This window comes from Squalius cephalus, assembly GCF_949319135.1.
Source record: "Squalius cephalus genome assembly, chromosome: 21".
NCBI classification, from domain to species: Eukaryota; Metazoa; Chordata; class Actinopteri; order Cypriniformes; family Leuciscidae; genus Squalius; species Squalius cephalus.
The window spans coordinates 28172954-28200552 of NC_137142.1; the positions used below are offsets into that span (position 1 = coordinate 28172954).

The 27599-nt window shown below is 39.0% G+C and overlaps 1 protein-coding gene across 2 annotated transcripts in view; it reads right to left on the reverse strand.

The window, feature by feature from the left end:
- Nucleotides 1-203: 203 nt before the first annotated feature.
- The window catches only part of tet1 (tet methylcytosine dioxygenase 1), a 38562-nt gene continuing 11166 nt past the window's right edge, over nt 204-27599 (reverse strand). For both annotated transcript variants that reach the window (XM_079856336.1, XM_079856337.1), the window contains exons 3-11: nt 12205-14317; nt 12024-12114; nt 10944-11037; nt 10648-10856; nt 9668-9818; nt 7500-7589; nt 5035-5172; nt 4595-4907; nt 204-1796 (exon numbers count right to left, since the gene is read on the reverse strand). In XM_079856336.1, coding sequence (XP_079712462.1) covers nt 898-1796; nt 4595-4907; nt 5035-5172; nt 7500-7589; nt 9668-9818; nt 10648-10856; nt 10944-11037; nt 12024-12114; nt 12205-14317 — 4098 coding nt within the window. In that variant the 3' untranslated portion in view covers nt 204-897. The remainder of the gene's footprint in view (nt 1797-4594; nt 4908-5034; nt 5173-7499; nt 7590-9667; nt 9819-10647; nt 10857-10943; nt 11038-12023; nt 12115-12204; nt 14318-27599) is intronic.

Genomic DNA, 27599 nt, shown 5'->3' on the forward strand with positions numbered 1-27599 from the left:
AATTGTATAAAATGATTAAGTTGTTTTCAAGTCATGTTTCAACCTCTTTGGGAGATACAAAAAAGAAAAGAAAAGAAAAGAAAAGAAGACAAAAAATTGGGACCAAATAATATAAACTTTCACACAAGTGCCAGAAATGAACCAGTTTGGACACGTTGCCAAAATGCAGCATAAAACCTTCCATGATTATTGCTTAAATATGCAAAGTTTTATAATCATGACACCAAGCACATGCTGACTGTAGATACTAGAACGATGGATAAACCAAATGTGCATATTGGAAACTTCAAATGTCAAGTTGGTCTGAAGATACAAAGTGCTTTTTTAAAGGATGCCACATACTATGTCTCACAATGTACCTTCAAAACCAACACGAATACCCCTAAAAAACGAACGAAAGTTCCTGTAATAACCCATGTGGGTTTCACATTGGTCATTTAACCTTACTGTTACAATGGCACCATAAAATAGCAACTAGCAAGTGTCGGCCAAAAGAGCACCCGAGGCTGAGACATGAAAATAGAATTCACATTTCACAATGTCAATTCGGAGTGTTTACTACACACGTCATTTAAAGGATGACAAACTCCTATTGCAGTAAACAGGCTTGGACCAGAAATTAAATTACAAAATAGTTTTTGAAAATGATCAGAATAAATAATCACATTTACTATGCACTAATTTCATCTATATGTATAAAACCAGTTTTATAACATCTGTTCTGAGCACCATCTCTTTACAATAAAAAAAACAACACAGACATACACACCAAAACTCACAGTTAAAAACCCACAAACGGTAGTCGTAAAAGCTGAGATGAAGAGCACAAATTAAAAAAAGGGCGTGAAAAGATGAGAACTAGCTGAGGTAAGGCATTAGCTAGACAAGCGGAGAATGTCACGTCCAGCGGTTGTAAGGCCCAGTGACGTGCGTGAGGGAGTAGGGCGATGACATGACGACGACGTCACGAGAAACTGTTAGCGATTGACGGGTAGGGACCTGAAGCTTGTGTATCTCTTTCGCGCAAGTCTCGTTTTCGCTCTCCGTATCCGAATCCATCGCATTTGACCTATCGTTGAGTCCCAGACGCTCGGCCTCCTCTTTCTCCCTGGCCTTCTCGGCCATTTTAGCCTCCCACTGTTGCAGGCCGTGGCCCGGGGCGTTCAGGTTCTTGTGCTGGTAGAAGACCAGGGAGATGCGGGTGGGATGAGTGCGGTCGGGACGCAGGATGGGAGTGGTAGCGTGCAGCTCCCGTCGAGCGCATTCGATCAGGATGGAGCCGTGGGAAGGAGCCACCGCGACCCCGCCGATATTCCTGTCGAGGAAATTGTGTTCGCTGTCCGACCACACCTCCTCTGCTTTAACCACCTCTGGGGTCAGGGGTTGTGCCGAAACGGGCGGACAGGTCAAGCGGCTGTGGAGACCCTCAGCCATCGGCGGGGAGAGCGGGGTGGGAGCTGCCCCGCCCTGGAAGCACCGCATTTCCTCAGGCTCAGATTTGAACGAGGGTAAGCATTCCGGATTCATTCTTACAGGGTCGTTCGGATACGGGTTTCTGCACGGTTCGGTCATCTGCCTGATGGCCTCGTGTCCGTGTCTAAGGGGAGGAGGACCACCGTTGCTGTGGCCCGTTCTTCCAGAGGGATCATGCTGAGGGAACTTTGGGTGTGTGGACATGCCGTGGGTGTACGGGACTGTAGAGTGGAAGTCTGGGAATTGGCTAGACAATCGCATGGTGGAACATAAATTATGAGTATCCTTTTCTGGTGAATGTTCAACAGAGGTGTGTTTGAATGCTGTGGACAGAAAAAAAATAACAATAATAAGAATTTAATACAGAAACAAGAAGTAATAATAAGAGCTCCTCTACTTTAGAATCCTAAAACCACCAAAAGTTTTAGCGAATAAATTAGTAGATTACCAGCCTCTTCTTTATGATCAACTCTCAGGAGAAATGTATACTATTTTACAAAAAAAAGAAGCAAGTATTTAATTAACAATATGGATTCTGCAGTTAAATTAATCTCTATGTATATCCATATAAATCACATGATTGTATGCACACTTCAGAATCTCAGTGGTCATCCGGCTAGTTTTAGCTGCTTTTAGGAATAAAAAGAAACCCATTTCATTTTTAGTTATATTCGTTTTGAAATTTAATAAAGATTACATTTACTAGAGTTGTTAATAATTAAATACAAATTCATTTTACTAAAGAATTATTCGTTTTTAAAGATTAACTTTAAGTGAGTGTTAGACAGTGTTATTTTAGTATCGCCGAGATACTATTATAGTTGTTTATTAATATTTTGAATTAATTTTTATTTTTATATTTTCCATTTTCATATTAGTTAAAGTTTTAGTCATTTTGTTGTTGGTTTTATCTATGTATTATTTTTTAATTCATTTTCATTAAAGTTTGAGTTATTTTAGTACATGAATGTAAACTAAATGAAAAAAATTATATTTTCATTTAATGTTTATTTTATTTCAAGTAACAAATGTATTTTATGGTTTTAATGAACTATAATAACCCTGGTGTTAAATGATAGCAAACTAAAACTAATTAAAATATACATGTAAAAACAGGAGAAAATGAGAAAGCACAATCAGTATGCACCAACTGATACATAAAAAAACGCTAATATTGTCCAATAACAGATATGGTACTGATCATTCCTAAAACAATACTACACAACTAACTGATTTTTACACAACAGACTGACTCACGCTTTGGGACACCTAGCTCTAGTGCAGTGGTTCCCCACCCTGGCCCTGGAGCACCCCATCACTGCACATTTTTGATGTCTCTCTTGTTTGACACACCCATTTAACTTCTTAGAGCCATTACTAATGTGTTTGATTAGGGAGACATCTAAAATATGCAGTGCTAGAAGGCATAGGTGGAGGGTGAACCAATTCCAGGGTCATGCTAAGAAGTTGCGCTTCCCCTTTAAAAACATAAATTTCCTTGTAATAGTTTCAATTTATGTGCTGTTGTACAACCTACACAGCCCAGCATAAATGCTCCTGATAAATTTGTTATTAAAGCATCTACAAACCACTGTTAATTTTAACATAAAAGCTAGCATACTGTATGCGGGATTTGGCATGGCAGAAAGCGTTCCCTTTATAATCACTAAAAAGCTGTCATCTTCATCACGACCTCACAAAGTTCTGTTATGATAATAAATGAAGCTGTCTGCAAAATGAATCTCTTATTTACATAATGTCTACACTTTGTTTGTGATTATGAGAGGATTTGCTATCGTGCAGAACTCAGAATCCACTCACTACTCAAAAGGCTGGAGTTTTAGAAACGTTTGACGTTCTCCAGAGCGCAAACATAGATACGCACTTGATCGTTTGCCAAACCCGTTTCACCAATATGCTAGAATTACCACAAAAAAAAAAAAAACATCCTAGACCATCAGTTATGGCCAGCTTTTTTCCTCTAAAAGCAATCAGAAGCAGCAGCAGGAAGTGGTTTGAGTGAGAAAATTCCACACTAGTCTCAAGTCCATGGCCAGGGCCAGGGAAAGGCAAAGCCTTGCCTAAATTACACAGGCATTACACTACAGCTGGGGGAACTCCAGGACCAGGGGGAACCACTGCTCTAGAGGACATTGTGGGTGCTTCTCAAACATAAGACTGCATCCTAATGAGGCTGCGTCCTTCCTAGACCAGTTCTTCTGAGACTTCTCGGGTAGACTCCTCCTCAGCATTGAACGCTAGAATGAGATGCTCTATTAAGGCCTCATGGCTACGTCACACATGTTCCCACGTCCCACGGTCAAACCATGAAAATACTAAGCTGAATGAAGCTGAATAAAGGATTCAAAATGAAAGCTTTCTTCCAAGGATCCTTCAAATTGAGATGGCCTTCGGTGGTGCTTGATGACGTGGCAGCCTATATATGCAGCTTTACTTGGACACAACTTTCCATTTGAGAAGCACCCTTAGAAACAGGTCCTGGAGCCTCCCCAGCATTGCACTTTTGAATGTTTCCTTTATTGGACACACCCAGCTCATGTCATGGAGTACTCAACAAATCAGCTGATGATTTAATGATCCAAAACATGCAGTGCTGGAGAGGCTCCAAGAACGGATTAAGGCCCCGTTTACACAAAGGGAAGACGCAGATATTTCCCTGTGGTTTGGCTTCTCATTTACACTAAAACCCCATTTTTATCACAGAAAAACGATTATTTCTAAAAACTCAGGCCAAAGTGGAGATTTCTGATAACGCCGGTTATGTGTTGCCGTGGCAACTGGGAGAAACGGGGTTTTAGGTTCTCAAACGTCACATTATGCGATACTGATTGGCTTGCATGACTTTATCCTTCTCCCTACACTGCCGCCCATAGGTTTGGCACAGTTATGATTGCGCTCGACGGCGTATTTATGCGGGTTGATGTAAATTTAATTACAACTTTTTTGAAAATGATGTCTGCACGATGTTATTATTGAAAACGGAGGGGGGGGGATATTCGTTTCTCTAAATACCCGGCTATGTGTAGATGTGCCCTAAAACCCCCTGTATGCATTAAGAACATGGCATGGCTCTAAAGAAAGAAGACTGAACTGGAGATACCTTTAAGAGGCTTGTTCTTAACTTTCACAGGGTTGACCTGCTTACTATGCAGGCCGCTCAGTTTCTCAGCATGGGCTCTTTTAGCCTCCAGCCTCCTCTTGCGCGCTGACTTGACGGGCTCAGCCAACAACCGCACTTCTCTTGGGAAAGCAGAGAGGACCTGCAGTGCCCCAGTCTTTATCTTGGCCCACTGGCCCTCAACATGGCCAAACTCATCCGTGTCAGAGATCTTGTAGAGCGGCAGGACGTGCAGCTGCTCGTCCTCTGGAATGTTCCTAACTGCACGGTTATCCTCCTTGGTTAAAGTGCATACCTGCAGTTCACAGGAAGCAAATGCATATGAGAGTTTTTAACAAACATTTAAATCTGAATGGTGTCTTTAAAGAAAATGGAAAAAGAAAGTATTAAATTGACATTGTGACAGTAGAGGTGAGCCTCACCACAGTGCTTCCATTGGTCATGTTTTGTGTGTCTCTGTGGGCATGAGCACAGAAGTCCACACAAGCAGTCACACCAGAGAATGGTCGACCTTCCCTCCTGCCCAGCCGACAGTTGTTCCCCTGCTGATCCTGCTCCACCTGATGGATTACAGATCATTCCCATTCTTTTCTTACAAATGTACACAGAGCTCAGTTTGCTTTTTCTATCCATCTTATTTTTAACATAAGAGCAGGTGCGGCCATTTGTAAGTTGAATGTGTGAGGTTTCTGGTTTCATTCACTTCCAGTTATTTTTGCTGTACAAAAAAACGTTTTGCTCTACTGCGTAACCGTCCGTTACACCGCTTTATATTGCAAACTTGTGATCGTTTTCATATTATTTTAATTTATTATCATAATCGTAAACACACTGATTTGTGGCACAAATAAATTTACAGCACTTTGTTATTCTTCAGGGGCCGTATTCACAAAGAATTTTAAGGCTAAAAGTAGCTCCTAACTGGCGAATTTAGGAGCAACTCCTAAAAATAATGGGCGTGTCACTCGTAACTTTAGGACTCCTAATTTTTTTGACTAAGAGTAATTCACGAAGCATTTTAGCCCTAAAAGTAGCACCTAAGCCTGGGACAGCTTAAAAGAAGTCGAGAGGACTCCTAACTCACTAAGACCTATTCACAAACCGCTTTTTGTGGCATTTCACGTTGCGATGTTTTGAAATACGTATGCGGCGGCTACAGGAGCTTCCAATCGCGAGGGAACAATTTTGCATTGTAGGCATAACTAGAGATGCAATAACGCCACCAACAACAACCAAAACTAGGCTACTCATTGCATGTAAACTATTTGTAACGTTTCATTGTGAATCAAATTAAAATGTTCTTCTCTTTGCAAACGTAGGCAGAGGCATTTAGTGACAGATTAATTCAATAATGTTGCAAAGATATTGCATACATCCATATGTTTCATTAGGCTACTAGGCTATTTGTTTTGCCTTACTCTTTATTCATTTAGGCTATTTATTCAGTTATTCATCATCTTCCGTCCTTCGCACTACTTGTGTAGCGCACGCATTCTCAGACCTGTCACTCATCATCGTAGGGGAGGTGTTTGGAATCATTCCCGCGTTACAATCATCAGCCAATCAAGGTGGTCACTTCAGTCAAGCTTGTGCATGAGTAATGACGTCATCCATAGCAACGAAGACAAACTCTTAGTTTAGGAGTTGTCATTTTTCTTTACTAAGAGTAGGTCTGAAAGGCGTTGTGAATAACTTTTAAGAGAAAACTCCTAGCTAAAATATTTTAGTGCGATTTAGGAGTGCTCCTAGTGGTAAGATAAAATGCTTTGTGAATACGGCCCCTGGTTATTTACTGATAACCAGGCTAATGAATCAGGGGCCGTATTCACAAAGAATTTTAAAGCTAAAAGTAGCTCCTAACTAGCAAATTTAGGAGCAACTCCTAAAAATAATGGACGTGTCACTCGTAACTTTAGGACTCCTAATTTTTTTGACTAAGAGTAATTCACGAAGCATTTTAGCCCTAAAAGTAGCACCTAAGCCTGGGACAGCTTAAAAGAAGTCAAGAGGACTCCTAACTCACTAAGACCTATTCACAAACCGCTTTTTGTGGCATTTCACGTTGTGATGTTTTGAAATGCGTATGCGGCGGCTACAGGAGCTTCCAATCGCGAGGGAACAATTTTGCATTGTAGGCATAACTATGGATGCAATAACGCCACCAACAACAACCAAAACTAGGCTACTCATTGCATGTAAACTAATTGTAACGTTTCATTGTGAATCAAATTAAAATGTTCTTCTCTTTGCAAACGTAGGCAGAGGCATATAGTGACAGATTAATTCAATAATGTTGCAAAGATATTGCATCAATCCATATGTTTCATTAGGCTACTAGGCTATTTGTTTTGCCTTACTCTTTATTCATTTAGGCTATTTATTCAGTTATTCATCATCTTCCGTCCTTCGCACTACTTGTGTAGCGCACGCATTCTCAGACCTGTCACCTGTCACTCATCATCGTAGGGGAGGTGTTTGGAATCATTCCCGCGTTACAATCATCAGCCAATCAAGGTGGTCACTTCAGTCAAGCTCGTGCATGAGTAATGACGTCATCCATAGCAACGAAGACTCACTCTTAGTTTAGGAGTTGTCATTTTTCTTTACTAAGAGTAGGTCTGAAAGGCGTTGTGAATAACTTTTAAGAGAAAACTCCTAGCTAAAATCTTTTAGTGCGATTTAGGAGTACTCCTAGTGGTAAGATAAAATGCTTTGTGAATACGGCCCCAGAAGTCTTACACATTCAAGTAAAATAGCTTACTTGCAAAATAAGGTGTCTCGAAATCACAACATTATCAAGTCACATAATCAGCTTACATAATTAACATGTTTTGCTGTTGAGCCCTGCTTAAGAGCAGCTTTAACTTTGTTGTGACAGAGTTCATACCTGGTTGTGAAAGGCCTGAGGAGCGAGTCTCTTGTAGACAGGTGCCAAATCTGATGCCAGATTGTGCAAGTTTTTCTCCAACTTCTCCTCCTAACCAAAAAATCAAACAATGTTTTAAAGGCTGATTTAAATTACTATAAAGCTGAATAATACACTACTGTTCAAAATGTCTCTTATGTTCACCAAGGCTGCATTTATTTGATCTGAAAATAAAGTTAAAACAGTAATATTGTGAAATATTATTACAATTTAAAATCACTGTTTACTATTTGAATATATCTTAAAATGTAATTTATTCCTGTGATGCCAATGCTGAGTTTTCAGCATCATACTAGTCTTCAGTGTCACATGATCCTTCTGTCAGGGTTATTTGGTCATGTTTATTCTTAGTTTTCGTCACATGGACTTAGTCATGGAGACAAACATGGAGTTTGTCGTCATGGATGTTAATTTGATTGTTTACTCAGTTCAGGTGTGTGTCATTGTGTACAGGTGTTTGTGTCATTATCCTCTCTCTACTTTAGTTCAGTTCGTGTTCATTGTCGGGTCTCATTTATGTTGGCGTCAGATGTACGTCTGCATGTGAGTTGTATTGCTACCACTGTTGGACTTTGCCCTGTGTATTATTTAAGATTGTTACTCTTCATTTTCTTCGTCGATCGTTTGTATCACCACACAACCCGGTTACAGAAGAACTGACCCAAAGTGAAAGTATGTGGATTATAGCTTGTTTATTTGATCGTCTTCAGTCTGTGTTTCGTTACGGTTTTGTTTGTTTTTTTCCCATGGAATTCCCTGCCGTCAAGCTGCTCTGCCTTGATCAGGGAGATCGCTCCCTGGAGGACCATCTGGAAGAATTCCTGGATCTGGAACAACCTTCCCGGATGACTGCCTCTGCACGTTTCTACGTGTGGGACTTAACAACGCCACTCAAGCGCAGTTGTCTGGGGAATCTCCTCGAGGGAGCTTCGCTGATTATGTGGATCAACCTTCACTGCTGAGGATGTCACCAGCCCCACTCCAGACCCAGTGCACAGCCGGAACCCTACGGTCAGAATTAAGCAGTTTGAGCCCACCGCAGACTTCAAGGATCGAGGACGTGTGTGCCCAATATCGCCGCAGAGCCTGAGATGCGCGAGTCTGACCTGGTGCGCGTGCTGGATTCATCCATCGCTGAAGCAGCTTTTGGGAATCGAAAGGGCAAGGAGGAGAGCACCACTTTCAGCCCTTCTATCCAATGATTCTTCGTCGTCAGTCCCACCCAGCCTCCCTCTTCCTACCACAATTTATAGCTACATCCTCAGCCCTCAGCCATTCCTGCTACCCACTCGTACACCCTGTGTATCATTAAAGATTGTACTCTTCTTCGTCGATCGTTTGTCTCCCCACATAACCTGGTTACACCTTCAGATACGCTGATTTGCTGCTCAAGAAACATTTCTTATTATCAATGTTGAAAACAGTTGTGCGTTTAAAAAAAGGTTTCTAAAAAAACATTTATTTGAAATTGAAACTTTTAACATTATAAAGGTCTTGCACTTTTGATCAATTTAATGAATCATTGGTGAATACAACTATTAATTACTTAGAAAAAAAAATCTAAGTGTTTTAGAGGTTATTTCATTTAATGGATTTTACATTACATATAATTTCATGCAGCAAATGCTCTGTGCATTGCGACCACTTTTATTGTTTCTTTGATTTTCAATCTTGCAGGATGTTTCTAAAACCCTGGTTGCAAAGGTACGGTGTCACTTCACCACTGCAAATCAGGCACCGGTTTAATAGCCAATGGCACAGCACTATTTCAATGCACATTTTGCATCTGGTTAAACTTTATTGGGAGTTTTTGTATGAAAAACGACAAGAGTCATGCAACTGTTCTATCGATTTAAGTGCGAGTCTGAGTGATTTACTAGTATTAACTTATAACTTAGTGCCACTAGATTGCACCTGCTTCAGATAAACAAGGTAAATCAGGTATGCTCACACAGGATATTCTCATGAGAGTTGCACATCTCATTTAAAGTTACTATGACTTGTTGACAGGATTTTGAAAACAAGCATAATGATCCAGAACAAAGTCTTTCTTCCCACATATCCAGTGTGCTAGTGTTGAAAATCAATGAACTGAGAATATATCTCCAATGAGCCTATCTAATGCTCACCTCTTCAGGATAGTCCCCCTGTAGTCTGAACTTCCGGGGCGTTTTGCTGCGTGCAAACTTGCAGCCATTGAAGTACATACTCCAGGAGCAACCAAACGAGAAAGAGGCACCGGAGGTCTCTGGGTCCAGACCCTGACATGCACAGGTACGACTAACAGGAGAGATGAAGAAGATGAGGTAAGTTATAGTGCAATAATATACTATATTATAGAACTTGCTGGTGATGCTATTATTCAACAGAAAATTACATTATTTCAAGATATTAAAATTATTGCAAAGTCTTGATTTTGTTTTTGGGGTCTACTAGAATAGGTTTTCATGCTTGAATGTTCAAAAACACATTATTTTTCACATTTTACATTGTTGAAACACCTCTCTTCCCAGTCTGTCAGTAACACTTTTTAGTTTATGCGTCTATGAAGCCCCTCCTTCCAAAAAGTGCAATGTGCTCTGATTGGTCGATTGGACCAGCGTGTTGTGATTGGTCAACCACTTTGAGAGTGTTTTGGAAATGTCCCACCCCTTACCATAATCACTACTAACTCAACCAGGCCTCAACCGTTCTTTTGCGTATGCCTTGGGTGGGAATTATTTGTGAATAATTATTAATGTGGGATACTGTGACGTGTACGTTCCCAGTAGAAAACTCAAGACTACAATTGAGGCGTTTCAGGGAGTTCAGTAACTGCTTTGTGCTTTGTAACTTGCATTCTCAAACAGCATGAAAAACACACAATAAAGAATGTTGAAAATGTAAAAAAGCAAAATTATTTAGCTTTTATGACATACAACTATACTAGCCAGTTGTTTTTAGCAGGGAATGTGCAGTTACAAAATGATGATGTGAAGGAGTTGGTGTAAAGGCTTCAAGAAAAGTACTTCATCAAGAGCAACCTCCAAATGTTCTTTTGTATTTTTGTGAGGGAGTGTGTACGTGAATCATTCCCACACACTCTGTCCGTATGTTACTTGTGACTCACTCCTCATTGCGGTCACAGCGGCGGCTAGTGGGCGAGCCATATTTGCAGAGAGTCTGTGTGAGCTCCTGGTACAGGCTGTCAGCCACACTGCGTGGGATCCCCTCCCAGGCCAGGATGAGAATGACTACAACTGCATTCTGACAGCAGTGACCAGCACGCTGCCGCACAAGACACAACAACTTCTCTTCCTCACTTCCTCTGCGTATGATCTGCAGAATTTAAAACATGTGCAGACAGTATATGAAGGAACAGACATTTCAACAAGCTCTTCTTCGTATTTCATATAGGTCACTCACCCACTTAGCGATTGGGCAACCCTGTGAGCTCCTCCCCTCTTTACCAGTATACACCACAACCTCCATGCGGACTGCATTGCCTTTCTCGCCATATCTGTGATGAGAACAGTGCATTGAGTTCTGTGTATGTTAAGCACTATAACACGGGTTTTCAAACTTTTTATTGCAAAGGACCCCCAAATTTGATGAAATGCAAAAAAGAAGAGCAATCAGAATTCAGTTTGCAGATAGTAAGATGGGTTATATTATTTATAATATTTAGGGTTAGGGGTCTGAAACAAACGCTGACAAGAAAGTTTGAGAAATATCAATATAGTGTCATACTTATGGATGCACGGGTGATGGGAAATAGTATTGCCAAAACGTCAGACTGCAATAATTATAGCAGTTCAGTAGTAACCTCTCAACCTCTGAGGTGAGAAAGAATCACTCTATGGGCCCCTTGAACCCAGTTATGGGCTTCCTGTTTCAACTTCTAGAGAGCATGAAAGTGTGTTTCCACTAAAACGCATCTGTGGTTGCAGTCTATAGCTACATGTATACTTATCTGTCAATGTCAGACACATTACACAACAGGGTTACACAGTCAGTATGATTTGGTTGTCCTGTGCTAGAGTTATAGTTTTTAATGTTGCAAACACATAAGCTACATTTCCATGCAATCTAATAGTCAGTAATTAACTTTACTAATAGATCAACAAGAAAAGTGTGGTTATAGCAAATTTTCTTTGTAAAAGAAAACTGTTTTATAAAACGAAACTTATCTGTAAAAACTACACTAATACTTGAACAATAATAATTAATATTATTACTTTTCAAATATTAAAAAAATAATTAAAAAATAAATATTAAGCAATAAAAGCTTCCCAAAATTTCAAAATACAGTTTGTCAAAATAGACTATGTAGAAAAAAAATAATAAGAAAGATGGGAAATTTGACACATTTGACACACCCAAGATAAAAGGTAAACATGTTAAAATAATACATTTAAAATAAAAAAAGAAATGTATGTAAATATAAAATAATGCATTTAAATGAATGAAAAGTTTTAAATTTTTTGCAGTTGAGATCCACTTTACCTGTTCTCCATAATTTCTCTCACTGCTGCTACATTCGGGCCAGATCCAAGGTGAGTGTAGTACGGACCCTCCTCTTTCTCAATTATTTGTTCTGTAGAGGAAAATTGTGATCGTAGATGAATTGAAAGAACTTCTAGCAAACTTTTATTTCAAGTTATGATATACACAGTCACAGACTTACCCACACAGTCACAGGAGGGCAGCTCTGTGGATTGTTTAGAGGGGGTGTTGAGGAGATTCTTGGTTGGTGTGTCCAAAAACCTCATTGGAGACTCCAAAAAGTTGTTGAGCGTGTGCTTGGTGGGAGTCTGTTCTTCAGCGTACGCCTCGTCACCATTCTCCAAATGTACACTGGGTGTGGACAACACCGTAACACCTCCAGACTTCTCCACTTTGTAAAATCCATTTTGATTCGTGTGCAAGTGCTGATGATCATTTAAGCCGTTTGCTTTACGGTACATGATCCCTGGGCTTTGCGGCAAGTCTTGACGGGGTTCACTGGCCATGGTTTGCTGAGGTTGTTGTTTAGCACCATGATTTAGCACATCGTAGTTTTTCGATACCTGAGAAATCATTTGTTGTTCACATTCATGCCTCGGCCACTTGCTAGCACCAAGATGGTCATTTGTATGACTGTGAAAGAGTCCGTTTGGTGGCAGTAAAGAATGACTTGCTCCATGCTCGTATTTAAAGTTAAAGCCATTCTGCTTACCAGAACCTACAAGGTCCAAATGCTCTTTTTTCAGAGAATTGTTGTAGTATAAGAGTTGCCTGTTCTCATGATGAGCCTCCGCAATGTATTTTTTCAGGTCAATCTGAGCTTGTGGAAGAAATGGACTCCTCTTGTGCTGTAACCTCATCTTTTGTTGCGAAATGGCTTTCTGAATTGCAGCCTTGAGTGGGGTTTTCCTGTTGGGCGTCCTCTTGGCCAGTGGAATCCTACAATGATTGCCCTCAATCTCTGCAGCTTTCTTCTTCGACATCCTGGGTTTTGCTGGTGTCATTTTAGGTTTCTTTTGCTTTTTCAAGTGCTGCCCCAAATAATTATGATTGTATTTTATTGTCTGAGTAGGCATACCTTTCGGGGGACTGTTTTCCGAGACTTGCATCTGCCTCGATTCAATCATGAACGCAAGCTGCACCAATTGAGCCGCAACTTCCTCCTCATCCCTCTTTCTCGAGATGGGATTCGCTTCTCCATGCTTATACTTCTTAAAAGTGCCTTCTAACCTATCAGCTTTAAAAAGTGCTTGGCCGTTTCTTCGGTTTTCCGCGGTATATGATAGCTTTTCACATTCTGAGCTGGCCACCAGAAGATCCTTCAAGGAAAGTTTTCTGGGGGTAGTGGCACAGCGCTGACTTTGACTTTGGGTGAAGTTGTCCGGCAAGTTCAGAGGGCTGCGGATGACAGAAGTCTGGTTCAATGATGAACTGATTACCGAGACCTTGTTAGAGAAAACATCTGAAACTGGTTTAGCCTCTCGAAGAGGTACGTGGTTGCTTGAAGCGGAGTATGTAGATGTTTCTCGCTGAGCGTCCTGACTCAGGTTCTCTGTTTCAAAGGGCACTGTTTGTGGGGTAGCTGCCAGTTGGGTCAAGGCCTCAATAGCTATAGCCTGATCAACGCTAATATTCCTATGCTGGACCAGAGACTGGACACTGGGTAAAGATAGTGCAATATTATCATTCTGAGGAGGTTCTTCAGGACTTAGTCCTTGATCTAACTGACACTGATATGGTTCTTCTTTTGGCTCAGTTTTTAAACACATGTCTGAGGCCTGAGGTCCGAAAAGCCTCTTCTCTAGACTTTTCCTATCTGTACTGGAGAAGCAGACCACAGCTGCTAGTGTAGATAAAGCATCCTCGTAGCACTCGCTAGATTCTAAGTGCTTTGAGTGCTGGTCATCAATCTCAACCCATTGCTCCTCCAGTTTGATCTTCTTCAGAGGAACAGTCTGTTCTTGAACTGCCTCTGGTTCGTGACTTTTGTTATACGTAGATCTATGGAATATGGCATGTGGCTCGGTGGGATCCACATGTCTCTCAGTGTTTGGTTTCATGTGTTCAGCACCGTTATGAGAGGTTAGAGAGATGGTGTGAGGGAGAAGTACATCAGTGGTCCTGGGATCCTTTCCAGGAGGTTCTGGTGACAAGCCGTGCCCGAGAGGTGTGGGAACATCAGGTGGAACATTGTGTGTTAAGGATATGTAATGCGCCTCTTCCTCTGGTGCCGGACAGGTCTCTTCCATCTGCTCTGAGCTTGTGCCATTTACTGAGTTTGCCTCTGACTCAACCTGCAGTGGAAAAATATAGAGATGCTTCAGCATGTTTTGGCTGTGGTGTGAAGCAATACATACAGCAATTGGTCATTGCAACTTATGACAGCTGGTGTCACAGTGGATCATCGCTCAGAACAGGGTGATTTAGCAATGCATAAAAAAAATGTAAAAACAAAAGTTATTCATTATATTACAATAAAAGAAACGCAAAATGTCCACTGAAACACTGAAAGTTCACAAAAGTCATTACTGTCTTAAACTTAATACATTCTTCAGGTAATCGAAAGCCAGATTTACTCACTAGTCTATAGTTAACATTAGCAAATAAACATTCTATTACTGATCAACACTGTCCCATCATTGCTAATATACATTTCTCCAATATTCACACTATGCTGATCAATTAAAGGGTAAGTTCGGTATTTGACACTTAAAGCCCTGTTTACAGATCGTTTCTGATGAAATAGAACGGTTAAGATTAAAATTTGGACACATGCTGCTGTCCCGAGAATTTTAGGTTTATTTCGCGTTCCCCAAAACCTCTAGAATGGGTGTATAGGTGCACTGGAACAATCCTTCATAAAACGCATTAAACTTTCGTTTACAAAGACGTGAAACTCACCGAGTGGTCAGGGGTGTTCACTGATATGCTCACACAAAAATCGCTGCAAAAGATGCTTTCCAACAGGTGTTTTACCATTCGTTGTAAAACTGTGGATCTATTTTTCCAAACGCCTCACACCCGTAGATTCTTCCGTTGAGAGCTTGAATAATAGACACTCCAGCCCAGTTGGTGGCGATAATGCACCTTTGCCAATTGCAAGCAAACCGCTGGCATTTCATTGAATACACAGAAGAAGCAGAAGAAGAAGCGGCGGAGTAATACCGTACCTCACACAGCACATTCAATACAAGTCAATGGAGTTGGACAAAAACTACGATAAAACCTGTTGGAAAGCATATTTTGCAGCGTTTTTTGTTTGAGCATATCAGTGAACACCCCTGACCACTCGGTGAGTTTCACGTCTTTGTAAACGAAAGTTTAATGCATTTTAGGAAGGATTGTTCCAGTGCCCATAGGCTGCCATTGTGTAGGTGGGGTGGGGGGGGGGGGGGGACAGCAGCATGTGTCCAAATTTTAATCTTAACTGTTCTATTTAATCAGAAACGATCTGTAAACAGGGCATTAAGTGTAAAATACCGAACTTGTCCTTTAAATCACCATAATAACAACATTTGCTGAGGAATGTATATGGATCAGGGGGCATGATTAACGTCATTCTTTTATTATGATTTTATTATTATTTTTTAAGTTACAGTATCTAATTTTTAAATAAAAAATAAAAAAATTTATTAACGAAAGAGTGCAAAAAAAAAAAAATTTCCAAACCATGGCTTTACTTTACCCAAATATGCTGGTAAAACTATAATAATGATTTATATTTTAGACCTGATACGTCATATTCGTACAAAGAAAAGTAGCATGAAAGCCAAAGAAACCCCAAATTTACATAATTTTTTCATCTCTGCCAGTATGCCTTATGTGAATGTGTTGTTTGACAGCGGTTTGTGTTCATAAGGGTGTTTTGCTTCATCACGACATCCAATGTAAAACCAAACCTATGGAATGCATGTACATTTACACATTTGACACATGTTTTTATCTAAGCAAGTTAAGCAACTTATGTTGCATTCACGATATACATTTTACCAGTTCATGCATTCCATGGGAATCTAACTCATCATGATCTTCGTCTAGCTATTGACCGCACTAATTTAAATATACCACAATGTGAACATTATTGGAAGCACTCATTATAGCCTCATTATAGTTTTTCCATACCAACCAGAAAGTAAAAAAGAGGCAATGAAGAGAAAAAAAAAACAGCACGTGAGAGTCTTCACAGCACGCCTGCCTTACTGTAACGCAAGTACCTCTCATAAAACAATTTTACTACCCGCGTAAAGCAGTGTGCATTAGATGATTAAATACTTGCAGGAGTCAGTCAGTCACTTTGTATGGAACTGCGGTTTTCATGTTTTTTTTTTTTTGTATTTAGGCAAGTTAAATTTGTCGCTCAGTGCAGTGTGTAAATAATTTCAGCAGCAACAACAATGTAGTATTCAGGAAAACTCCTTCATATATCATTAACATTTATGCCAGGAGAGGGCTGATGCAATAGAGGGGTCGAAACAACAGTGAGGCAATAACTTGGCAGCCGCTGCAACTGTTATTACTAGGGGGAATAGGAAGAGAATGGTAATCGGCTCCTCTGATGTTCCCATCTAGTACTGAAACAAAAGCGGTCAGCATCAGATGCTGAGTAAACTACTTTCAATAACAAAGTAGTTTGGATGGGGACTTAATAGGAGCCCTATGTGAATGTTTAGATCTTTTGCTTCCTGCAATGCAGAAGCCCAAATGTTTGTTTTTATCAGCAACCTGCTCATGCCTGCTGATCATCTGAGGTTTAATCAGTAGAACATGAGCAACACTTTAAAAGCACAATGAAAAGGAAACTCTCCAGACATGAAGGCTGCAAATTAGATGTCGTTTGTTTGTGCAAATTCTGGGTAAACTTGCAAAGTAAACGACAGGAAAGACAGCACTGATAGACCCGAGCTCTTGAGTTTTCAGTCTCTTCCAGGAAAAGCTTGCAGTTAAAACCAGACTTTTGTAGATGGATAATAAAGATTGATGATGGATAGATACAGTAACAGCGTCAAAAGAGTTGAGCCAATTATTCCATCTTATTTAACATAAAAATCATTAGGCCAACTAATGGTCAAATTAAATACTGTGATATCTTTTTTCCTTGTTGACTGGACAATGTAATATAAAAAGTGAAAATGTGCCATAGGGAGCTATCTAGATCTGTAATAACCTTGGCGAAATGCAATATTGCTTGATTAAAGCAGTAAGCCACTTGAGGCTGTGCGTCACAGTGACGTGTAAAGAGGGTAAACATGGTAAAATCACTGTAACTCACTGTTTTAGGTGGCTTATTGCAATAGCAATAAAATAAAAGACACCAATCAATGAACAGTTAAAATTAAATTTAAAAATTACTCTTATTCAAAAAGACAACATGCAGTGAAATCTGTTTCATAAATGCATGTTATTGATCTTGTTCATTCATGAAACATGACACAAAATAAAGTGTCAATAAAGAACATGCAGTCCGAGTAAATTTATCAGCAATTTACAATGAAAAGCACTTTAGACACCGGCTCATCCATCCAATCAGTTACCTGACAAAACTTGTTTACAGTGTACTGTAAACATGTATTAAATCGTTTATTAAAATAAGTTTTATTAATACATTTAGCAATTAAGTTAAGTAAAATTTTGGTAAATTTGGTTTGGCAAATAAGGGTGCAGTACTCTCAACACATTTCATCTTTAAATCCATTTAAAATCCACAGAAAATTCAGCAGAAAATGTGGAAAAAAAACCCCACAGATTGCATCTAGGCTTGATTATAAGCAGACCTACAACAAGCAACTGCTCAAATTACAGTATCATGGTAACCGTGTACAACACTTTTATGTTTATAAATAAAGCAAGAAAGTATCAAGAAAGCAAACCAATCTCTACAACAACTGTACATTAAAGTGTCCTGAAACAGTGCAAAATGTGTTTTTTATTAAAAACATCATTAGGAGGGACGGTTTGCTCATTCGCAGCACGTCAAACGTTAGTCTCTCACAGCAGTGTCTCCGCGGCTTTGTTCTTGATTTGTTGTGTCTGAAGCCTTGAAAACTCAAAAAAGTCACACTTGACCTTGTCCCCTTTTCTCCCCCAGACACACACACACACACACCCCCCTAGCAACAGCACACGTACTGCCAAAATCCTAAGAAGCCTCCCTTAGGAAGCGTTACCAAGGAAAGTTAGAGCAGAAGGGGAGTTTCCAACCCAAACAGAGCGAGAGGAGGAGAGACCTGACACCCCGCGCATCTCACTTCCATACCAGCTTCCACACCACACTCATTCAAAAACACAACACTCATTCAAAAACACAAAACGAGAGAATAGCAGGGAGGGTAGAAATATCACACGCTGCAAAATAACATCTTTTATCACGTCTTTATCATTAAGCAGGTACCCGGAAAAGTTCACCATCATCCCGAAAGCCCGAACGTGCATCTTAACGGCAAGTTGCTCAGTTACGAACCCCCTCTGAACACATCAAAGGCCAGTAGCTTTGCTCAAACTGCTTTGAGTGCACTCTTTCACAGCGCCGAGCTCTCGCGGTTACGCGATTTCTAAAAACGTACGCTTCCTTCCTGGAGCGCGTGTGTAGTTTCTCTGAAGTTATGAGGTTTCTTCATTCATACGCTGCTGCTTTCCTGTTTCAGAACTTCACTACGGAGGAAAAAAACTCACGGCGCAGGTGAACGCACACTCATGGCTGCGCCTTAAGCCAAGATAAACTCTTTAAGACACTGATTTCAGATTCTGCATCAAAAGTCCCGTGCCTAAAAATTAAAGAAAGGAAAACAAAACATAGAGGTCTATTACCTAAGAAACCTTGTTTTTTTTTTTCCCATGTTTGGAAATATCCTTGCACCCTACCTGAAATAAGAACCAAAGCATTAGCTGAACCACATTACTGATGCAGCAATAACAAGAGCATAAACACACATACGAGCGCACAAAGCATCCAGCGCACACACTCTCCTCGGAGCATCTGTCTGAGACAATAGCCATTAAAAGCCAGTCTGGGGTTTTACCTTCTCATTCCTCAGAGGCAGACCCTCAATTTTGGGCAGCATAATCCTAAAAGGTAGCCATCTTGCCTCCCTCAGCTTCAGAAGAATGAGTGGCCGTAGTGGCAGATGCAGCGTGAGCAGCACAGGTTTGCATGATCAGTGCAGAGGACAGAAACCTGACGCATGCCTCTCGCAGACGCAGACAGCAGCCCGTCAGCCAATCGCGTAGGGACTCTAGCGGCTTGTAAATGTATCAGCCATGCCTAGACCCTCCTAAACAAAGGATCCCCTATGTGGTTTCTTACTCTACAAGTAAGCACGAGGGAGAGCGTTAAGCTGTGGTTCGGACACTCACGACACCGGACTGGAGTTCAAAGCCAGTGGAGGAGGGAGGAAAAGGGGTCTTTGAAAGCAAACGCACTATTTTTAGAAGCACACAAAAGTTCCCAAAGAACATTACAGGAAGCATTTTGATCTTATTATATTACTGGCGCTTTATGTGAAATAACTAAATATAATCTATTTCTAAATATTATATAATTTTGAAATGGATTAATAATAATAAAAAATAATAATGAATATAAATAATACATAATATGATTAAAACAGTTAGAATTACATTTTTATATTTATTTTAATTGTAAGTTTTCTTTCTAACAATCTTATATGTATAAAGACATCATAAATACAATAATTATATTTAATATATTATTATTTATTATAATAAGTATAGGAAAAATGGTCTTTGCAAGCAAACTCACTATTTTTAGAAGTAGCTTACATTAGAAGGGATTTTGATTTCATTATATATATATAATACATAATTATCACCATTAAATAATAATAGTAAATATAATGATAAATAATAATCTAAAAAATAGTTCTGTATATGTACTGTATATTTTTTATATTCATTTATTTATAATAAGTCTAAAGTTATTCCAATGACACACTCAGAGCTGCAAACATCATATTTATGTCTTAAAATAAAATAAAAATCATACATAACCTGTTACATTTATGGGGCATTTAACTCTATTCTAGCAATTAAAATAAATCTAAAATAAAAACATATTCTAAAAAAACGTATAAAACAGCTTATCCCCTCCATGATGCAATGCAACATGGATAACATGTTAAAAATAACACAAAGAACAAAGCTAAAGAGCATAGTGTGACTAAGCGTGGTGCCACACAGCTGTTTTTGTAAATGACGTCACGGCTACGCTCGTCACGCTCTCCTTTTTCTGTGAGGATGTCAGACGCTTTAGGGCAAGCATTCGCGCTCTCTCTCTCTCCATGGAGACGCTTTTAGAGTGGATGTGACAGCGCAGCCGCAGACCCTCCACCGCTGCACTGCAGCTGTCACACCATGTACTGTTCAGCCCAGTCTGCAGGCACACACAAACATATGGCTGAGGAGGTCAGATGAGGACAAGGGAACGAAAGAGCTACTTTTAGCACGAGCGCAGCTATTGAATACAAACACCAGGGAGCTGCATACAAATGCAACTGTATTATTTCATATATCTTAGATATATTAACTATTTATGCATGTGTACATACATTCGATTTTAGAATTACTTGTCTGTGTGTGTGTGCGCGCCTGAATTAAGCATTGTAGACAGTGCATTGTTTTACTGAAAAAGACAGTATCAGGTGTCTGTCTTGTTGAGTCAATATAAATGACTGTTTGTAGTAACTGAAGGTGGAAAGACGGGTTATATTTTGAATTAATGGCAGTTGAATGTTAAACTGGTCTGTCTGGATTACTTAGTTTCTATGAATGTGACCCATTCCTTTTTTACAATTAATAGCAACACATCTACATTGATCACTTCACTTTTTCGTGGTTTTTACAGTTTTTCAAAAACTGTTTCTATTTTATTTCATTTGTTTTATTTAAAAAAAATAAAATAAAGTGAATCTAGTCCATGTGTGTCTAAACTAAGACATTTCAACTAATCCTCACTCTAGATGAAACTTTACTCCAAAGCGTAACCTGGATAATAGACTGACCGTCTCTCTGTGAGCATGTGTCTAAAGCAGCCATCCATAATAAGTCTTCCTGCTGTGCCCTATGATAGCTGAGTATTGTTGCAGCGCTTTGTCTAATAACAAGTGCGGTGGCTGATGGAAATCGGTTTGAGTCGTGCAGTGAGTCAGCGGCCTTGAGACAGTTTTCTTCACGCTTGCATCAACGGACAATGGAGTTGTGGTATTCTCATTGACAATGGACATAAAGGCTGAATCTGGTTAATATTCTGATGACTGCTGAAAGCTTGATAATAGTACAAGTGACAGTGCATTTTACATGTAAAATCAGTAGTCTTCTTGTGACTAATACAAATATTAATCCTAGCATGTTTCATCATGTCCTACCCGTTGACAAATCATTTGCCTTACAAAAAATTAAGTACTATCCCTTTAAATCTTAAAGGGATAGTTCACCCAAAAATGTAAATTTCATTTACTTGCTTTCTTGTCATTCCAAACCTGTACAGTGATCACAGCTGTCTCTATCCACTTTCATTGGATGGAAAAGAGCAACCTGGACATTCTGCAAAATTTCTCCTTTTATGTTCCACAGATGAAAGAAAGTCATACAGGTTTGGAATGACATGAGCATTTTTGGCTTAACAACACTTCCTGGAACTCCCCCCCTTCTTGGTCTTCCCTCACGTGTACCTGATTGCCAATTGCAGAAACTTGTCCATATGGTGAGCTTTTAAAAGCTGCCCAGCCCTCATTAGTCACAAGCAACCCATCCATAAAGTGCTGGCAAACAACCCCTACGCCACTGCAATGTTTTTCATCTTTTGGAGAAAAAACTGGATAAGCCTCAAACCTGCTGACATAATCAGCTAGTTCAATTGCAGTCAATTTAATGAAAATGTAAATTTAAAGAAAAAATTTTTTTTTCTAAAATAAAGTTTGTTTCTGAATTAAAACATTTTAAAATACTGACTGGTAATGATTCAACTAACGATTTGGGTAATGGCAGAAAGTTTCCCCCAATCAAAGAATCACCAATATATGGTGTTTATAATGGTGGAAATATTCTCTCTTTCAGGAAAGCATGACTCCATGCTTGGATATATCCCTAAAGTCATACACATTAAATTAACCCTAGGCGACAGGAAAAGTCAGGCTGTGCACGAGGCGAGAATCCTACTCCCCTCTAAAAGGCACCAAGAAGCAATAAAACTATGTATTTATTGAGCGCATACAATCCTTCATTACATGATCCCTGGAGCAGGCTAATATGCACTGTTTATTATGCAGTGGGAGAAAGTCTTGGAAAGTGTGTTCTCTTAAAAATTCACATAATGATCAAGAAAAAGCTCAATTCTGGCCATCAAAGTAGTAAACTTGCTGCTAATTCTGCCCGCATACATCCTATACAATCAGTTTTTGAATGTAATGAAAGTGTTATGCATTTCTGCATACGAGACAACAGAAAATATGTAAAACATCTCAGTAGCAGTTTGCCCTATCTCATTCAGAGCGGATGGATTTGTTTCCCGAGATTTCCTCAGTCAGGAGGGAAGTGTGTCTGAACACAGGAAGACTAACTGGTGGTTTGCTCTGCACTCAGATAACAAGGAAAAAAACAGAGGGAGAGCCGACAAAGCCCAGCAAGGACAATTTAACAGATGGACTTGGCTCCTATAAATACAAATATAACACGAGGATAGTTGCCTGATCACCATCATTGTGCTTGTGTCATGACTATATTTTAAGCTATGATGATTCATATCACAAACTAAAACCTGTCCAGCTCTTAGGGAAGGATTAGCCTGAGTGAATAGTCTAAGAACACCTGGGACTCCTCAAAAGAAACTGCATGATTCAACCCATTCGCTCGCTCAGAGGGCTGACATTGAAATTTAAATCACTATTCAACTGTAAAGTTGTGAGGACTGTGGAGAAATTTTCCAGTACTACAATACTCCTCCATGGCAACTAATATGGTAGTGTAAAGCGGTTTAAGACTTCCCATTTTAAGTATTGACAGACATTAATCTTAGGTTTGCTTGGATGTGATGAGATATTTTGAGATGAGACATGCTGATTGCTTTAGTTTGGACTTGAACAAGTTTACAAAAATCTGTTTATATATAGAAGGTGCACATAAGGCTAACACAAACACAAAACACCATCATGGTAACAGATGACTCTAAAATAATGGAATAAACATTCATTTAACAACATAAGATGAAGCATAAAACCCTAATGTAGACTACATAACTAATAAGAAAAACTAAGAAGAAACGTAGTTATTACAATGAAAAAACATCAAATGTGAGCTGCCACAGAGAATTCTGGGATATGTCCCATTAGATCTATTACAGTTTTGCATTATTACAGTAATGGAAAGGTTAACCAATTAACAGGTTTTTACCGTATCATTTTTTACCATTAAAATTAAAAATTATTTTTACAGTATATATCTCACAACATGACTCTATATATTTTAATAAAGTCATACTGTGAGATAAAGAATTTTTCCCTATTATCAGAAACAAAGTGCAATATATAAAGTCACATATCCTTTAATGTGACTTCGTATTTTGCAATCGTGACATCTTTTCTTTTCTTCCTCATTTAAGTAAATCAAAAAAGAGGATGAGGCCTGGTTGGGTTGCATTAGTAGTGTGTTGAAACATTTCAGAAAAATGCTCGAAGTGGTGGACCAATCACAACACACTGGTCCAGCTGACCAATCAGAGCACACTGCACTTTTCAGAAGGAGGGGCATCATAGAGACGGTGGGCCTTTCCAAATACCTACACTTGCAGTCTTTGCACTTAACCACTTGTCTACTTGCATGACGTATTTCCTGTATGTGGCCCAAGTGTTCAAGTAGGCGTGAAGACTGCAAGTGTGTGTAGAACGTTTGATTACCCAATGGGACACACTTATAGTATTGCAAAAATGCAAGAGTTTACAAAGCTTTATTTTGATTTTCAATACTATGCATTTTAAAATAAACTTATAAATGTCTGGTCAGTAGTCCCTATGTAACAGAAGACACAATTTAAAATTGTGGTGCTTCGAATTAAGTGATAAAAAATACACAGCCTACTCATTTTGCACCAATAAAATTACACTTTAACAATTTGTTTTACTATCAAATTATTACCAAATGTAATATCTAATTCATTTAGATATCTAATTTACAGTGGAATGTTTTCCTCGCTATCTCGCGATTTCGGGGCATGCGAGTTTCCAAATCTAATGCCTGATGGGATACGCTTAGCCTCGAATACCGCTCCAGTGCAATATTGAAGATAGTGTGGGTTTAGTGTGCATTCAGCGCACTATGCTTTGCCATTTTTTTAGACATGGGACAGTCTTGTGGACTTACTTCCTGTCGTGTGCACGCGCTCTCAAGTGGCCAAGATCGCAAGTGTGGGTATTTAGAAAGGCCCATCAACTAAACCGAGCGTTACTGACCGACTGGGAAGAGAGGTGCTGCAACAATATAAAATATGTGAAAAATTATGTTTTTTGAGAATTCAAGCATCAAAACCTACACTATACCTTAAAAACAAAATTAAGACTTAATTAAATGGTATTATATCTATGATAAAATAAGAACTATTTTATTACAATAGTGATTTTATATCTTATTTTAACTTTATATCACAATCACCTTTTTTATTTTTACTCTGAGGTGGAAACAGGCTTCCATAAGTTATACTATATTCAAAATCAAAACAGATTCATAATAATTTGCGCAGCCACTTACTGGTTCATCCAAGCACCAAATGAAACCTATCTGATAAATATACAAATGTACACAAGAATTGAACATTCTTCATTTGTTAATCAAATGCACTTTTAGAAAGAAAATCAGTGCAATCAGATGTCTGTGGCCCAAATAAAATAATAAATGAAAAAGGCCATTCACTGTGTCATGATGCATCAGCATGAACACAAAAGTGGCTGATAGTGTCATATGATCTTCTGGGCTTTGATTTTTGCTGTTTGAGTGTCTGATGGCATCATTACAAGGTGTTAAAGAAGAGCAGAGATCGTATCACACTGATCAGAGAGAGGGCTGATGCAGAGGCATTGACTCATACTGATATTTCACGATTCGTTTGCTCACTTTCTTACACTTCAGCCTCCTACTAGCTGTACTCATGCTAGCTCCTGCCAATGGTCCTACATGGGTGCATCATTACAGACCCTGCCCACAGGCTCCAGGAAAATCTTTCAAAAATTTCACTGGAGATTTAAATACATGAACATAACATTAACATCATCCTACCTTTTTCTCAATAGTTTTTATAATAACAGCTCTAAAATATGACTGCATGAGCCACATTTCAAAACACACATCTGTGATTGCAGTTGAATTGTATACCAAGTACACAGCCATTAAAAAGGCCATAATATTATTAATTAAATGACAATAATGCAATTACACCTTAAACATTGAAGACTTCACAACAGATTTTATTTATTTGAAGATTTAATTAATGGTGGGAGGAGACCAATTAACTTGCTGAATTTAATAATACAGAAACAATTAGCAAGAATTATAAAAACTATAGACGTGGGCCATTTTCTGTTTTCAAACTTGGTATACTGAGGAAAATTTTGTTCTTGATTTCAAAAAGGTCACCTAAAGAGAGCTAAATCAAACACTGAAACAGAAAAAATGAGAGCCAAATGGATTCAGTATAGTTATGTTGGTTATTTTAGCAGGGCTGGACTGGTAGCCGTATCAAAAAATCCCAAATTCACTACCTGTAACAATGTTTTCTTTGGACTGGTGAAACCCAAGTTTGCTTTAGGCATTCCAAGTTTGAGTCCCAACGCGTGGTCCTTTGTCATTGCCGTCTCTCTTCCCATTGCTTCCTGTCTCCTCTATACTATTCTATCACAGGCAAAATGCCAAAAAAAATGTAAATACAAACCAGACAGACCAACACGCCAAATCCAAACATACCAGAGGGGCTTGTCAATAAAAATTTGCTTTGACATGCAGCTGCATCTGGAATGGAGAGTGAAAGGGGGAAATAGCCAACCCAAGTAAGGGGAAGTAGGGATCTCACCTATAGGGCACCAAAATGGTCAGAAACAGCATTGAGAATAATGTCCTGAGGCATGAGTGTGAGTTTTGGTGATTTACTTCTGATGTAGTTTATTGACAGATTAAGTGCCAGTCATACAGAGGTAAAACATACAGTGTGTTGTTTAGGTGTTCTCTCCATAGAGATAACACATAAAAATAATAAAAGGATAGAAGCATTTTTGATAATCAATGAGTCAGTCTTTTTGACATATTTGTTTTTGTTTTTTCATAATGATAAACGCAAAGGGCTAGATTTACTAACAGCGTGGCTAGCGCAAACCCTCTTTTGCCGTTAAAAAACTACCGTCAGGATTTACTGAAGACATGCAGTGAAAAATTAGCACTGAAAAGGTGTGGACAGGATTATTTTTGCGGCTGACCTTATTGTATATGCATTTGTAGGAGTTTCACTTTTTAGACGCAAACTTTATGAGAGGACGAGAGTATTTAAATGAATCATGCAAGGGTTTAGTAAATCTGGCCCAAAGTGTCAAAGCCAGGAGTTTTACCGCTCAAGCTGTCAAGGTGATGACTATCTGAGACACAGTTAAAAATACATCCAGTACTTATATCTCAACATTTAAGAGGCTGTTAAAACATAAAATATGTGTGGACCTCTGATAGTGTTTTAATAGCCCATGTCTTGGATATTACTGTGATTGTCAACATTTGATCTTAAATCCTCCAAATTTCCAGAGTAATCTTTCCAGATACATCATGAACCAGATGCTCAGTGAAAACATCAGAGGCCAAATGGGCAGATGCTCTTGAATTTGGCATTAGATGTCAAGGTGATAAGCTGATATCACGGCAACTATATCAGCTCAGTTCTTTGGCTAATCAAGTAGTATCTGGCAGGAGCTCTGGAAAAGCAATGAAAGACTTGATCACCATGGAAAAACAAAACAAAAGACACACTATTATGAATAATAACAGGACAAAAAAAAAAAAAAAAATCTAATTGGCAAACACATAATATACAGATAATATACAGGCTATCAACTCTCATTCTTGGACCCAATACACCAACAAGAGAACCATTGATTAAGGCAGAACTTGGACGTTAATAAGAAACCATACTTCTTAAATATCATAAAAAAAATTAATGTAATTTCCCGTTTGCAAACCCTGTATCCTACTTACTGTTAGAAATCTAACTGATTAGCCTATGTTAATCACATATGCTACCCAAGTTCTTAGCCTACACATAATAGCATCCTCACATAAAATCCTCAAAAAAAATAGTTTAAAACTTGGATAAAAAAAACTAAAAAAAACTACAACGAACTTTGGTCTTCAGTGATGTTTCCTTGAGCAGTGTAGTAGATTCAGAACAAAAATGAGAGATCTGTTTTATATCTTTTGTTAACTTGACTCACATGGATAGTCTGGATCAATTCATTCCACTGAGAATGGTCCAGTAGTTTTCCTTGATCTGCTGTGTTGATTTTGTGTGTGAGATCTGGAAAGTTCAACTATGTAAATGGTATT